Source organism: Panulirus ornatus, chromosome 68 (genome assembly GCF_036320965.1).
Source record: "Panulirus ornatus isolate Po-2019 chromosome 68, ASM3632096v1, whole genome shotgun sequence".
NCBI lineage: Eukaryota > Metazoa > Arthropoda > Malacostraca > Decapoda > Palinuridae > Panulirus > Panulirus ornatus.
Window position 1 is genome coordinate 11,996,381 of NC_092291.1, and position 16,689 is coordinate 12,013,069.

The 16,689-nt window shown below is 36.7% G+C and overlaps 1 protein-coding gene across 1 annotated transcript in view; it reads right to left on the reverse strand.

Annotated features, from left to right (window-relative positions):
- Positions 1-130: 130 nt before the first annotated feature.
- Positions 131-16,689, reverse strand: part of LOC139747268 (uncharacterized protein C12orf56-like) — a 62,421-nt gene continuing 45,862 nt past the window's right edge. The window contains exons 11-14 of the mRNA XM_071659361.1: positions 9,656-9,814; positions 9,284-9,427; positions 7,006-7,199; positions 131-4,738 (exon numbers count right to left, since the gene is read on the reverse strand). Coding sequence (XP_071515462.1) covers positions 4,609-4,738; positions 7,006-7,199; positions 9,284-9,427; positions 9,656-9,814 — 627 coding nt within the window. The 3' untranslated portion in view covers positions 131-4,608. The remainder of the gene's footprint in view (positions 4,739-7,005; positions 7,200-9,283; positions 9,428-9,655; positions 9,815-16,689) is intronic.

Consider the following 16,689-nt stretch of genomic DNA (forward strand, 5'->3'; position numbering starts at 1 on the left):
AAGTCAGGATTAATGTAAACAGCAACAGCTCTAAGTTTTAACCCTTTTCTTTTTCTGACCTATCCAAACGTTAACTTGACTAAATGCTGCCACTTCATGAAAAAATAATGGTATTAAGTAAAATTTGGATAGTCATCAAAAAAAGAATTCAAAACATCATGGACTAAATGCTTGATTTAATAAGTTCCTTTATAAAATTGTAATGGTATCAGTGTAGAATGCTTTAATTTCTTGTCGGTAAACCTCATGACATAAAGTCCATTCTTTTCAGTTAGTGATCAGCTCTTATGTGACCTTAATAAGTTTTGGAACTAATGTAAACCACACTATAATTAGGATGAACCGAGTATGCATGTAACTTTGAATTTAAATTATAACACACATCACTAGTACATGCACAAGAATGCATTAAGTTCCACACATAGGTTAAGAAAGTTCAAGAGATGCGGCCCCACGAGTGTAAAATCTGCTTCCTAAAAGTTGGGAATGTTATATGAGTGCCATACTTATTTTCCTTGTGAGCAGCTATTTAATTTTTGCAAGTGTCATATTTGCCCAGGTATGGAGTTCTGCTCACACATCTGGGTTAGATCATCCTCCACCTCTCTCTGAACCACAGTGGAATGAAATGCCTTTAGGCTTATTAATTCTCCTGGTATCATCTCTGTTCAACCTTCCTTTATTGTAGGTCATGATGTTGAAGCTCACTTTCTGTTCTACAAGTATTATTTTGGCCACTGTTCTTTTGAGCTGGACCCAAAGCATGCATTTGGATATTGTTTCCCAGTTTCTACCTGGAGACCAGCCACTTTCCCTCTTCACATAACCTTTCTTTCAGCATCAGGTCTACAAACACTTGTGGAACTTTGATTTATATTTCATTTTTCATTTTTTGTCCAAAATGGCCTTTGATTGGCACACATTTTGCCCATGCCAGATTGATAAGTAAAAAGAAATACTCATGCTGGTATGTGTTACTTAAATGGGGGGGAGATTTGATATCCAAATATTTTTACCATTAGCATTCTATTTGTCTACAGCATATCAGTCATTTGAAGAGGTTATGCATTCATTGCCATCATCCTTAAAATCATTATCTGGCCAAGAAACAGTCAAATACTAAATCTTTCTACATTATACAGTCATTTAAAGCATGCAAGTCTCTTGTTTGAAAGCACATGGCTTTCTTTGACCACAAAATAGGTACCTCATATAAAACTGAAAATTCCCTGCAATGTAAGTTGCAAAAATAATAAGGAAAACTGCATTGTGTTTGCTGAGGCTTTAGTAGTGGTTGTGCTGGAGGCACACAAATAGTACAGTATTATGTATTTGCTAAGACTCTTAGGTTTAACTAACAAAGAGTTCTTATGGGAGGAAGATGCATGTGATCATACACAAAAAAGTTAAATCACTTCCTTGATGTGCATATTGAATACAATACAGCACTTATCTGCTTAGTGTCTTACAGACTAAAATGCAAGACTGAAACACTTCTAAATAATTGCATTCACAGTATATCTTTGGCAATACTGAACAGGTGCATTTGTGCATATGACTATCACATTCAGATCTGAAAACTCAGATCATGACACCTTTGGCCTTTTTTCCCCATGTGAATTGGCCAAAAAATTATATATAAAATATGTTACCTATGAAATTTATTTCAAAATTTCTTAATTTTTAAGCAATATGCTCTAACCAGACATATATCATACTTTCAATTAATGTAAAACTTTACAAATCAATAATTAAAAAGCACACATTTTACTCAAAAATACATTTAAATAAGCGGCACTTTTTTCATCACAGAATTAGACTAAACATAGTGGCTGCAAAGAAAGCAAAGGCTAATATGCACATCCCACTCTATGGAGTTTCGAAATAAGAAAACTCTCATATAGTAAGCCATGAACCTTAAAATGTAGGAGACTTTGATATATCAAGAACTCCCATGATTTATGGTTAAGGATACAGGGTCTTAAAAACAACAAATTTTAAACAAGCAAGAAAAACTTCAATATCATTTTCTGCTTAAATATACTTGAAGATACATGTATATGTTCTCATATATATTCACTATAGGGCATAGGAAAGAAATTATTTACTAACCCCACCACTAAAAAACAAACACCTTTATTATGTCCGTGTAGAGCAGCTAACACATTATTTACATGTGTTTCCAAAATATAAACATATTGGTGGAGGCCTCTATTTCTGTCCATTTGGTGATGTGGGTGTGCTCTGAGCTAATGACTATATTTCTGAACAGTAAAAGGGACAAGGGTGGTCAGTAAATAGGAGCCCTCACAACAGTTACAGCCACCTGTTGATTATGGGAGGCTTGCAATTCATCTCATGGTTCAAGTGTTATAGATGTGTAGCTCCTGCATGTATTCCCAGCCACCAAAGACTCGAAAAAGTCCCATTTCACCCTGCCCTTCTTTTGTGCTCCTTTCAAGCACACCTAAAGTAGCTATTATAATTACTAGCTAGTGTTAATGCCAAAGTAACAGAAAAAATTATTTTATATGGGAACTCTAAACTGACACTTTCCAGCGTAATCTCCTTTATTACAATTTTTCATTCAGTTTGCCACGTCATCATTCTCTGCTTGTGCACCTTTTGTTTGGAATACTAATTGGTGGTATACAGCCAGATTATGCTGTTTAAGGCTTGGCCTGTGAGGCTTTTACATCAAATCAGTGAGGTGCTGTTCCACTTGTACTTCTGTAATCATTAACAGGACACATGTAGAAAGCAAGGTAAAGCTGTAACACAGCCACTAGCCACCTAAAAAGCTTTACAGTCACCTTTTACATCTCATTATAGCAAACAATCTGGGAACCTAGTTTTGATTTCATAAAAAGATGTCAATGCACTTTCCACCCCAAAACAGGTTACTTGAATTAGTGCTCCACAGGTCGTCACATAAGAAGAGTGGCTAGTGGCTTTCATTAATAGATGATGATAATATGGCAGAGCTTGGTTTAAACCTTTTGCCATTAGCAAACTCAGGTATTTGATTCTCAGACTGGTGTAGCCACTAAACTGAATTGTATGTTTGCTTTAGCTTACTGGTGCAAGATGAGAGACTATTTAATATGACAAGCTATAGCTGCTGTATACACAAAATCCACCCCGTGAAAAAGGAATGGCTAAATGAAAATGCATAGATAGAAGAATGAAGATGTAAAAACTACAGTTAGCTTGAAGAAACTGTTGGAGGCCTACAGATAAGTTTAAAGACAAAAAGGTCATGTTGGTCATATGGTAGATATGATGACAAAAAGGTAAACAATTGTATGGCTAAAGATACATGGATAAGAGGAAGACTTTAATTGAATATGCATTAAGAGAACTGTTGAAGGCTTCAGATATTTCCAAAAAGGTTGCCTGGGTAGTGATTCCAAGGGAGACATTTTATTTGTGATGGTGGACGTGTGAATAAAAGCATTAGTCATATTACTAACCTTGATGTAAAGTGAGTAATTAAAAATGGCTGTTGTGTTGTGGAAGACTGTTGAAAGGTTGCATGCACATAATCCAACCCATTTATTTGCTTGCTGGGTTATGACTGACACAGAAGTCAAAATATGAAAATTTGTTTGACAGGCAGAAGAGAGGTTAAAATTCTATTGCTCGTGTAGTATCTTTAACGTCAGTGACTAATGAAGAGTTAGAAATTTAAATATTCTGATATTATTTTAAGCAGAAAAGAGATATCAACATATTAAAAAACAAAACAAAACAGTAAACTCAAAACTTGCAATTAAGAAAATATTGTGAACAGTTAGATGAGGCAATGGTGAGATATCCTTATTAGTGTATGCTAGTAAAACATGGTTCTGTAGTGGGAGTACAAACAGTTTGGAAAGATCTTCCATGAAATGGTTGGGGTGTTTAGAGTGGACAGAAAAAAGAAGCAGGAAATCAGGGGAAATGAGGCAAAAGTCAACATATTGACGTACTGTGAAAGTATGGGGTGCCTGGGACTAGATGAAAAGGAAAACCAAAGGTACGGAAGAAAGAAGTGAGAGAGAACATGTGTGAGGGGAGTCATGATAAAGGTATAATAAATAATGCACTACAATTGTAGGTTATAGTTATTTTTCATCAGCCACAGTGCTGAAAACAGAAGACTGAGGTACTTTAAGATCTAAAAAAGGAGGGAAGTAGGGGAAAGAGAGAGCATGACTTAGTTACCTAAACTCTGTACAGCCCTATCTATGTATCTATCTACATCTCTAATGCCCATTCCCTTCAGGAACTCCCTCAAGGTGGTGCCCATAACAAAAAAAAAGTCTCCATAACTGGCGTACTTTAGTGCCACTTCTTAGCCTTTAATGCTTCACCCTTAACAGGCCGCTGGTAGAGGGCAACTTTAGTGTAGTGCTTTCAGAGGCTCTTGCCAAATGTTTCTACCAACTACTTCTACTTAAAGTTCCTGCCTAATGTTTCAATGTACTACTTCTCCCTAATTCTCCCACCTAATGTTCCCTACAGCTTTTAGCTTATATATTACAGAATAGAATTTTTTGATGAAAAATTTGTGTTGCATAAAATTACTTAAATTCAATATCCTGTTCTATTTCAACTAATTTATTTTCATCTTGCACGAAGACTACTTTTAGACCTTATTAACTGAGCTATCATCTGCACTATTTTCAGTGTGTGGGGCCGGATTGGGCAGCTTTCACTAAGGCGACAACTTATCAAAGATTCATGAACGTAGTATCTGTAGGGATATACAAGATAGGCATTAGAATACATACAGGAAAAAGTATAGTTAGCGTGTTTTGTAATAAAAGTCTTGAAGAATTAACAAAATTTCCTCGATTTTATCTGGAAAAGGTTTGCTCAATGCAAAACATTTTAGTTATGTAGCACTGCTGTGTAAGTATTGGAAATGGTCAAAGAATGGGTATCTGGCACAAACTGGTGTGTTGTGTTTGATATATGTAATCTGTTTGCTTGTTGACTCCGATACCACTGTTTTAGGGTTCTTGCAGCTTCAAGGCTCATGCTACATGGAACAGCATAAGTTAGGCTCTTTTGGGATATGAAGGTCCTTGATGAGTCTGTAGCCCTCCAATCTGCTGACAATGATATAGCCTCGTTGAAGGTGACTTTTTGCTCAAGGTGTAATCACTTGCAGGTGAAGCCCAAGAACACCTGATGTAAATATAATAAGGAGCCTCCTCAGCTATGCACAGTAATCAGAGGGGACATGATCCTGGAAAAATGTGTGTGGGTAATCCACATATAGCTAGCTTATCCCCTAGAAGGCATAAAATTTTTTTTGATGATTCAAAAAAATGGCTGTTTTTTCAAGGAAAGGGAGAATACTTTCTCTCATGAAATAAAAGACCGTCATATATGAAAAAGAAGACAACACAGAAACAAGTGAAATAGGAAAAACAAAAACTTGTGGGATTGTATTGTTAAAATAGCACCAAGTTCTACACAGCCTTTTGTTGACATGTCTCAATTGTCACCACCTTGTTTATGTAGTGTTTTGATGCAGTGTTCTTTTTATCATCACCAAACAGATTATTATCTGGATCACTAGACTCCTTATCACTAGGGAGCAAATGTTGCTTGATGTCATTTGCACTTAGCACTCCTCTTTAAGAGCCTTCCCATGCCATGCCTGAATAGGCCTTAAGCATTTTACACTGCCACCATGGATCAGGTGAAATTCAACTGCTTTCTCAAATCCCAGATTTACAAGAGATCACCTTTACAGGAAAACACAGATCTACAGGAACTGTGGTTAAAGGGGAAATAATTCATTAGAAAAATAGGGATGCACTCCCAACACTACTGTATTGAGAGAAATTTCATATCAGAAACATTTTGCAAGAATTTCCATACATTAGTTTCTAACCAGACAAAAAACTCAGCCACATCAAAAAAAAGTGTTGTCATTCTATGCAAGATGTTGCACTGTGATGTTATCAGCCCTTTCTGCATTTGCTACATTGGAAACAGTGTAATACTCAAGTTCAGCCAATATAAGAAAAGGTAGTACTGGATAAACATAGGGTAGTATTATTTAATCGTGCTACAACATTATTTTGAGGAACTTTACAATATTTGAAAATGTGAACCATAAAATAATTACACAAAAATCATAGTTATTTTCTATAAAGTAAATGAAGTAATATCAAATGGGACTGTATTCTGAGTGTGAGATACAACACAAGTGCATGAGGAGGGTGGCACAGGGTTGCTAAGTATATGACACAGTAGTTTACCACTTCAGTAATGAGTTACTGGCCCTATTTTGTCACATTTTCACAGGCTGTATATACATATAACGCTGTTTTGTACCACTAGAATATATTGGCTTAATTTATAAATACTACTAGAATAATATGTTGGTTTACTTCATAAATACTGTATATGTTCTTCTGGGTGAACATGGTACAGAGATATATCTAGCAGATGGGACCATGGATGCCATACCTTTTTTAATACTTAATTATTATATATATCTGGATGGTGACTGTCTGTGAGCTTAATTGTAGATCTTTACATTTCAAAGTTACAGTAATTGTTACTTAGTGCATGTCACCTATGAAATTTTAACTTGCATGAGTTCAAGACAAGAAAACATACTCCTTGGCCTCCTAAGACCTTACCTATGGTCTGTCTTTATCACAAACATCTTTCCTACAACCAACAACTCATTACCTAACCATGTCTGACTTTCCAATTTATTATCCAACCCAACCCCAAGCTACCTATTATGAGCTCAAACATGCAGTTGGTCCAGTCTTATCATGCCTTACTATCAAAGGCCTATTCATGCCACTCATAACTACTGTCTGTATCACAACCAGCTCAAATCAAACAACTTCTCAACTGTTAATTATACCCATACTATCCCCTTCATATATTCAACATATACAGCACTATTAAATGAGTAATTCCAAATCATTACATTGACTACATTCTATAGATGATAGGAAATAACCTAAAAAGTATAAAGTACCTTACCTGAGTTCTTCTGCATAATGTGTAGTGCAGTACTGCAGTGCTCGTGGACTATGGTGGAGAAGAACAGCCAGGACACTGCAGTACTGATGGATAAGTGCAGGATTACTCTCAGTGTCTTTACCAACACGCTCTGGCTGCAACAGGACCAGCAGCTGTGGGACACTGTATGACAGCCAGCCCTCAACTGGAACATGCTGTGGAATGAGGGTTTATTACTTCAAATAGTTGAGAAAAAATTTTTCAACAATTTGAGAAACTGATTACTCTCAAGGAACTTTATTCATGGTTCCAACACAGAGGTATAGACCTTACTTTATGAATTCTATAAAAAGCCAGACATTTGGGTAAAAACAAACTAAACTGGTGATAATGTACCAAAACTCCATCATCTCCTTTGGTTTCACATGACCCAGAGTTGCTCTCCTAGTTCTTTTTCCCCTCTTCAGTTGTTTCTTTACTTACGGGCTGTGAATCCTCTTGATATTTTGGTTAAGCATTTGTTTTAATTCTCTTGTGTGTGCGTTGGTTGAAAATTTAACTTTTGCCATTTGTTTATCCTGAGCAAGTCATGGGTGATTTTTTTTACATGATTGGATTAACTATATTTACCAAATGAGCTTGAGTAAGCACATCATGATCATGTTTAGTGCACCTTAGTTGGCTGCAATCATTAATGTTAAGACTTCTGTAGCTGTATTTAGCTAAATTTAGAGCCTATTCTCAAACAAACCAAAGAAGTAATATGCAAACACCTCAGTCAAAAATAATAATGTGGGAACCTTTCTTAATTAGTTTTCCGAGTCTGGTAACAGTCCATTTCAAAGCCTGATGAAAGATGAGGTATCAAGGAAATCAGCACTGCTTAAAGAATATGCCCTGAAGTAAAACCATTTTATGTTTTAAGCCTGATCCCTAATAGATTAACAAGTGAAGGCAATCAGTATAGACTTCTGTAGCTGTATTTAGCTAAATTTAGAGCCTATTCTCAAACAAACCAAAGAAGTAATATGCAAACACCTCAGTCAAAAATAATAATGTGGGAACCTTTCTTAATTAGTTTTCCGAGTCTGGTAACAGTCCATTTCAAAGCCTGATGAAAGATGAGGTATCAAGGAAATCAGCACTGCTTAAAGAATATGCCCTGAAGTAAAACCATTTTATGTTTTAAGCCTGATCCCTAATAGATTAACAAGTGAAGGCAATCAGTATAGCCCAGAAGAGAACAGTATGAGATCACTACAGTCAAAGTTCCCTTTGTCCTAAATTTTTTTGTTAACTACTTATAGTTAACTGAATTAAAGATATGATACCACGAAATTACTTCCTCTCATTATTATGTATCCTTAATTTGTGTGATCTTTCAAGCTTCAATCCTTTCTCTATCACCAGATGAGGAAGAAGAAAGGCTACTGCTGTTGTAAGATGCTATCACTGTATTCCCCAAGGCTATGAACTGGTAAAAAGAAATAAAACCACACTAACCACAATGTCTGGAAGGTTCAAACTTACATACAAATATACCTGTACAAAAATGCCTTAGTTTTTTGACATAAAGCAATTTGTTTAATTTCACTGAGGATGGTAAATATTCATGTCAACTGATCATGATCAAAATAGCCTCATAATAAAGGTAATTGCCTGATGTTTCATACATTCATCAATAAAAGAAAAAACATTCATGGTACCCAGCTATACATAAATCATTAAACAGATAAAGCTCAAGTCCACTAGTGGGCTGAAATCTTTAAAAAGTGGCAACAATATTTGTATTCTTTTCATAGTTTGAGCTTAAGAGCAATCTATACAGTGTTAATAAATCTAAGGACAAAAATTTTCTGATAACTTAAGTAACCACTCCCATTCAAAGTTGAATTTAAGCATCATGGGAGGTTGTTTGCACTTCCAAAGTATAGTTGGCCTAGGTTGAGTAATCCTTTGCTCTCAGCTCCTCAAGACAGAAATTTGAATGAGCAAAAAATACAGGTTGCCTCTAAAAATACATACAGGAAAGTATGACTAATGAAGAAGAATAAGAAACAAAAGCATTCACAGAAAAAAACTGTCAGTTACTAATTGTGGCATTCAGAATGTTAGGCAGACTGCCCATGTGTTGCTGTGTTGTATAAGTTACTAAGGAACTATCTCTGAGAAGGACATTTCCTCTTAGCAATGTAACCTAATTATTTAGCGTAGTCATCCTACTACTTTAGTGCATGAAGAAAACAACTAATCTCTATCTTCTTGCCATTAAAAATGCTATAATTACATATTTCCTTACCTGAAGAAGAGCATTTAAGTTGGGTGTGATATCTTGAGCATCTGGCTGGACATCATAGACCCAAGAAAGCTCATTGACTGACCCTAGCAACTCATACAAAGCACTGGTGCTTGTATGTGTTACTTCTTGGACAAGTTTCAGGAGCTAAAAGGATAAAGGTGCATTATCATGAATTCTATAATTGTATGTTTACATGATGAAAATGAAAAAATCAGTGTTATGAGCTGATGCCACAGAAACTTCATAAGAATTTCCTCAGTGCCTACTGTACTTGGAACTGTAACATGAACTAAGGAATTTAACTCTTATCAGCAATAATGAATACTGATAACCTTGTCTCCAAATGAACATCTTACAAATAATTCTCCTTACCTCACTTTCTGGGAGGTTTTCCCAAGCATGTGATGATAACTCTCTAAAGTCAGTCAGCCAGTGCCTACATGTTAATTTGAAGGAGGCAGGAACCTCGGGTGTTTTCACTGTCTCCATTATTAAGTTGCGTAAACATTCATATTTGTTGTGTTTCAGCATCTGCAAATGAGTAACCAATTAATCAAATAATAAAAATAAGAAGGTAACTTCTTTGAAAGAAAAAGTTAATGCTTCACATGAACATACTGGGCATGAGTTAAGGATATATGTATCTGATCCATCTTGTGGAACTAGAAACAAAGCTGATAATAGAAAGATGGATAATCCCAAAAAATTATTTTGTACATAAAATTAAGTTGAAAAGCCAGTTTGTGGCACCTTTGAAACCACAAAAACCTTACATTAGTAGATTTTTAAAACTATATTTCAAAACATAAGAATATGGAGGATCCAATCAACTTTTACAAATTACATATACTTAAGAATTGAAAAAAAATTTCTGTGGCCTTCCATAGTGTAATAGTTAGAATTCCTGACCATGACACATTCATGGGTCGCCTAAGGTCGAGTGCACAAGGTTCGAATCCTGGTCGCAGCAGGTTGGTTGATAAAATGGGTAACTGGCTGAGGGTAGAGTGTATTTTTTTATTATTATATTCATTTTACTTTGTCACTGTCTCCCGCGTTAGCGAGGTAGCTCAATATATATATATATATATATATATATATATATATATATATATATATATATATATATATATATATATATAGGCAAGTGTTTTGGGAGCAGCTGAATGAGTGTGTTAGTGGTTTTGATGCACGAGACCGGGCTATAGTGATGGGTGATTTGAATGCAAAGGTGAGTAATGTGGCAGTTGAGGGAATAATTGCTATACATGGGGTGTTCAGTGTTGTAAATGGAAATGGTGAAGAGCTTGTAGATTTATGTGCTGAAAAAGGACTGGTGATTGGGAATACCTGGTTTAAAAAGCGAGTTATACATAAGTATACGTATGTAAGTAGGAGAGATGGCCAGAGAGCGTTATTGGATTACGTGTTAATTGACAGGCGCGCGAAAGAGAGACTTTTGGATGTTAGTGTGCTGAGAGGTGCAACTGGAGGGATGTCTGATCATTATCTTGTGGAGGCTAAGGTGAAGATTTGTATGGGTTTTCAGAAAAGAAGAGTGAATGTTGGGGTGAAGAGGGTGGTGAGAGTAAGTGAGCTTGGGAAGGAGACTTGTGTGAGGAAGTACCAGGAGAGACTGAGTACAGAATGGAAAAAGGTGAGAACAATGGAAGTAAGGGGAGTGGGGGAGGAATGGGATGTATTTAGGGAATCAGTGATGGATTGCGCAAAAGATGCTTGTGGCATGAGAAGAGTGGGAGGTGGGTTGATTAGAAAGGGTAGTGAGTGGTGGGATGAAGAAGTAAGATTATTAGTGAAAGAGAAGAGAGAGGCATTTGGACGATTTTTGCAGGGAAAAAATGCAATTGAGTGGGAGATGTATAAAAGAAAGAGACAGGAGGTCAAGAGAAAGGTGCAAGAGGTGAAAAAGAGGGCAAATGAGAGTTGGGGTGAGAGAGTATCATTAAATTTTAGGAATAATAAAAAGATGTTCTGGAAGGAGGTAAATAAAGTGCGTAAGACAAGGGAGCAAATGGGAACTTCAGTGAAGGGCGCAAATATATATATATATATATATATATATATATATATATATATATATATATATATATATATATATATATATATATATAAAATTAGCATTAATGAGATGACATTGATTAGGGCTTCAATTAGCTGTGCTGTCTCAGCTAACAAAAAAAAGTGGTACACACCATGCATTTCTTATTTTGACTGATTTGTGCCAGTATCACTGGCAAATTTATTGTGCACCCCATGCTCATTCTGGGATCAGTAGTGCAAAAGGATTACAGAGGTCACAAGGGTCTTAGAACCCAGAGGGTTGATACTGTCCTTGAAATCTCCGGTGGGACATGATATATCACTCAGAGCAGAAGTAAAATAAAAGGAAATGCTGCTTTCAAATACCTTTATTATTATTACAAGCAGATAAGAATTACTATATATCCCCGACATAAGTCTGAGTTCCGTTCTGACTGATCAGTCGGATCTCGAATTGGACGTATGTCAGCTTGGCATGTAGAATTCATATACCTGTACAGCATTCTTTTATCCTACTCAGTTTCTATCATGATTATCCTGTTTTCTTATTAACCAGCTTTATTATATGATTCTGTAGTTTCTTTAAAGAAAGTTCATATTTCATCATTTTTATTTTTTATGTTGTGCAAGTTCTATCATGAATATCTCAATTTTGTTTGACCAGTTTTATGAATTAACATTTAAATCACCCTCTGGTTTATTGAAAAAAAAATTCTTTGGTTTATTTTTTACATTTTTGCCAGTTCCTTCATTGGCTTTTGCTGCTTCACCTGTGACTCAAACATTGTGCAAGCCATATCTTTGAAATCTACTGAACCAACCATGACTTGCTGTGAAGTTCTTGATGTAATCCTCGCCTGCTCACCCCTTCAAAGTCTCAAAAAGACTTCTAGCCTTCATCTTAATCGTTAGGAAGCTTAGCAGTACATATTTTTTAATTTGGTCTTCCATCCACAGCATCAACAACTTTTCCATTTCATGGATGGGCCCTTGTTGTTGCTTTATTATCATAGACTTCATACTTGCTGAACCTTTCACTGCTTCATGTATTTTTTCTTTGTCCTTTAAAATTAGGGAGACCATCAAATGGGACAACTGTTAACCACGTGCAGTCACATTAATATTTTTTCCTTCTTCATATTGATTGATTACCTTCATTTTCAGTTCTAAATCGAGTTTTCCTCAGCTTCTTGCTATATCTATCAGCATGCGATGGGTTTTTCCTCTTACTTGTTATCTTCTTTGGGGTTTAATACAAAAATGGTGTAATCCAGCACAAAAATTTGAATAATGCTTGCTTACTGATTGGTAACTGATAACGAGAACTGAGAGAGATGCTGTGATGTACATAATGCCGGTATATCTGACAGTCACTGTTGTATGCATGCAGCTGTTAGTACTGACAGATGTATGACCGAGCTTAAGTTTTTTATTTATGTATATTTTTTTGTTTGTATTTTTTCCGGTCATATATATGGATGGTCATAAGTCACAAGGTCATAAGTAGGTGATACACATAAATAATGAATTTTAATTACTTGCCTTTAACCCTTTGGCCCCATACATATTTGTTGGCTGTCAATTTTTTCCATGTTTAAGTTGGTTTATGGGCCACAAAATTCTTGCTGCTTGTGATTACATTGGTAGAGAAAGTCACCTTGGCAAGGCTTTACCATCATCAGCGAGTACAGTCTCGTTAGAGAACTTCTCACTTTGAAGGAGTCCATCCTGTCCCTGTTACTGAGTGTAGTACAGGCTAGGAGCTGCAGAAGCCCCTGGTGAAAGGGTGTTGGGGAAACACCCAGACCCTTTCACAAAGGGGTCCTTTAGGCAATTATAGATAAGTGTATAAATGATGTGTTGACTGACAGGAATTTAAAGGAGAGGTTGGTGAATGTGATCATGCTGAGAGAGGCAGCAGTAATATTATCAGGAAAAGAGGGAATATGTGTGAAAAAAAGTGGTAAATGTGTATGGGTTTTAGGAGAGAGGCTTTAGTATAGAGATACCATGAGAGATTAAGGGAAGACTGGAATACCGTGAGAGTAAATACATAACGAGTGGAAGGTCCTTAAGAGAGAAGTAATTCCGTGCATGTGCAGTGTGTAGCATGTGGGTGGTGGGATGTGGACCTATGAGAAAGTGTAGTGAGTGGTGGGATGAGGAAGTTAAATTACTTATGAAAGAAAATAAGATGTGTGGACAGTATCTGCAAGGAAAGAGTGCCAGTAACTGGGAGGGGTACAAAAGAAAGCAGCAAGAATTCAAGAGAGTGATACTACAGTTAAAAAAAATAAAGAAAGTGAAAAGCAAAGACAGCATGAAAAAGTGTTGATAAATTTCAGAGAGAACCAAAAAATGTTTAGGAAGGCAGTGAGAAAAATTGGAACAACAGTGGGGAAAGTAGATAAGGAAACATGCAAAGAGATAAAAAAAGACAGTTAGTATTTTGAAGGGCTCTTGAATGAAACAGATGAATGGATGGAAGATATGGCATTTTTGAGAGAAGGTGGTGTGCAAACTGAGAGTCATGGCAAACAAAGGGTGAACACAGAGAAAGTAGGATAATGTTGCATAAAATGAAGTGACAAAGGACAGGAGTGGAAGGAATTGCAATTCAGTTTAAAAAAAAAAGAAAGTGATAATAGTTACGTTGACTAGTTAGCCAGGTTATTAAGTAGAAGTAGGAACATTAGATAGAGGTAGTCGGTAGGAACATTAAGTAGGAGCCTCAGCAAACACTGTGGTAGAGTTACCCCCTACCAGTGGCCTTTTAAGGGTGAGTCACTAAAGGCTATGAAGCGGCACTGGAGTTCACTTGTTATGGTGACTATTGCTGTGGCCACCCCTTTGAGAGAGTTTCAATTTGGAAGAGGCATCAGAGACATAGATAGATAGCCAGGTTATTAATTGTTTGAATGGTCCAAAGTGAGGTCCCTAAGGACTGGCAGAATGCATATATAGGTCCTTTATATAAAGTCAAGGAGGACAAAAGTGACAGCTCAAATTACAGAGGTATAAATTTGTGTATGTGAGAAATACTTAGAAAAGCAAATGGATTTGTATGTAGCATTTATGGATCTGGAGAAGGCATATGATAGAGTTGATAGAGATGCTCTGTGGAAGGTATTAAGAATATATGGTGTGGGAGGAAAGTTGTTAGAAGCAGTGAAAAGTTTTTATCGAGGATGTAAGGCATGTGTACGTGTAGGAAGAGAGGAAAGTGATTGGTTCTCAGTGAATGTAGGTTTGCGGCAGGGGTGTGTGATGTCTCCATGGTTGTTTAATTTGTTTATGGATGGGGTTGTTAGGGAGGTAAATGCAAGAGTTTTGGAAAGAGGGGCAAGTATGAAGTCCGTTGGGGATGAGAGAGCTTGGGAAGTGAGTCAGTTGTTGTTCGCTGATGATACAGCGCTGGTGGCTGATTCATGTGAGAAACTGCAGAAGCTGGTGACTGAGTTTGGTAAAGTGTGTGGAAGAAGAAAGTTAAGAGTAAATGTGAATAAGAGCAAGGTTATTAGGTACAGTAGGGTTGAGGGTCAAGTCAATTGGGAGGTGAGTTTGAATGGAGAAAAACTGGAGGAAGTGAAGTGTTTTAGATATCTGGGAGTGGATCTGGCAGCGGATGGAACCATGGAAGCGGAAGTGGATCATAGGGTGGGGGAGGGGGCGAAAATTCTGGGGGCCTTGAAGAATGTGTGGAAGTCGAGAACATTATCTCGGAAAGCAAAAATGGGTATGTTTGAAGGAATAGTGGTTCCAACAATGTTGTATGGTTGCGAGGCGTGGGCTATGGATAGAGTTGTGCGCAGGAGGATGGATGTGCTGGAAATGAGATGTTTGAGGACAATGTGTGGTGTGAGGTGGTTTGATCGAGTGAGTAACGTAAGGGTAAGAGAGATGTGTGGAAATAAAAAGAGCGTGGTTGAGAGAGCAGAAGAGGGTGTTTTGAAGTGGTTTGGGCACATGGAGAGGGTGAGTGAGGAAAGATTGACCAAGAGGATATATGTGTCGGAGGTGGAGGGAGCAAGGAGAAGAGGGAGACCAAATTGGAGGTGGAAAGATGGAGTGAAAAAGATTTTGTGTGATCGGGGCCTGAACATGCAGGAGGGTGAAAGGAGGGCAAGGAATAGAGTGAATTGGAGCGATGTGGTATACCGGGGTTGACGTGCTGTCAGTGGATTGAATCAGGGCATGTGAAGCGTCTGGGGTAAACCATGGAAAGCTGTGTAGGTATGTATATTTGCGTGTGTGGACGTATGTATATACATGTGTATGGGGGGGGGTTGGGCCATTTCTTTCGTCTGTTTCCTTGCGCTACCTCGCAAACGCGGGAGACAGCGACAAAAAAAAAAAAAAAAAAAAAAAAAAAAATGTGTTGAGTATATCTGGCATGCTGGGTGAGATAATGATGTAAGAGAGGGTAGTGGTATGCACAAAGTATATGATCTGGGGGGAAGAATGTGGCCTCTGAGAGATAAAAAGAAAACAAGTTGAGCTTCTGTACAATACTGTATAGCACATGTTCACATAATGTTATTTCAACCCTTAGATTATGAAAGCCTTGACAATTAATGAAGCCCCTGTTTAAAGGTTTAACACAAAATAAAGAATATATATATATATATATATATATATATATATATATATATATATATATATATATATATATATATATATATATTTCTTTCTTTTTTTTTCAAACTATTCGCCATTTCCCGCATTAGCGAGGTAGCGTTAAGAACAGAGGACTGGGCCTTTGAGGGAATACCCTCACCTGGCCCAATTCTCTGTTCCTTTTTTTGGAAAAAAAAAAAAAAAAAAAAAAAGAGAGGGGAGGATTTCCAGCCCCCCGCTCCCTCCCCTTTTAGTCGCCTTCTACGACACGCAGGGAATACGTGGAAAGTACTCTTAATCCCCTATCCCCAGGGATATTTATATATATATATATATATATATATATATATATATATATATATATATATATATATATATATATATATATATATGTATTCTATTTCAAATAAGTAACAGAAAATATCAAGAAAAGTTAAACCAGAAAAATCAGTCAAACTTAACCTTATTTGGTGCTGTACGGACATCAAAATTTTGCCTGCCAGAGCAAATATTCATGTATTATATTTTGTCAGATTAATATGCTGGAAGTTGAAATACATGATACATGAAAATCAAGTAAATCCAGTACCCTAAGAATGGTGAAAGGAGAAATGCAAATCACCAGAAATGGGAAGGAAGTAAGGACATAACGAAAGAAAGGACACAAAAAAATTGAAAATGTATGACAAAAGTTGATGGAATTTGGTGCAGGGAAAGTATGAGGGATT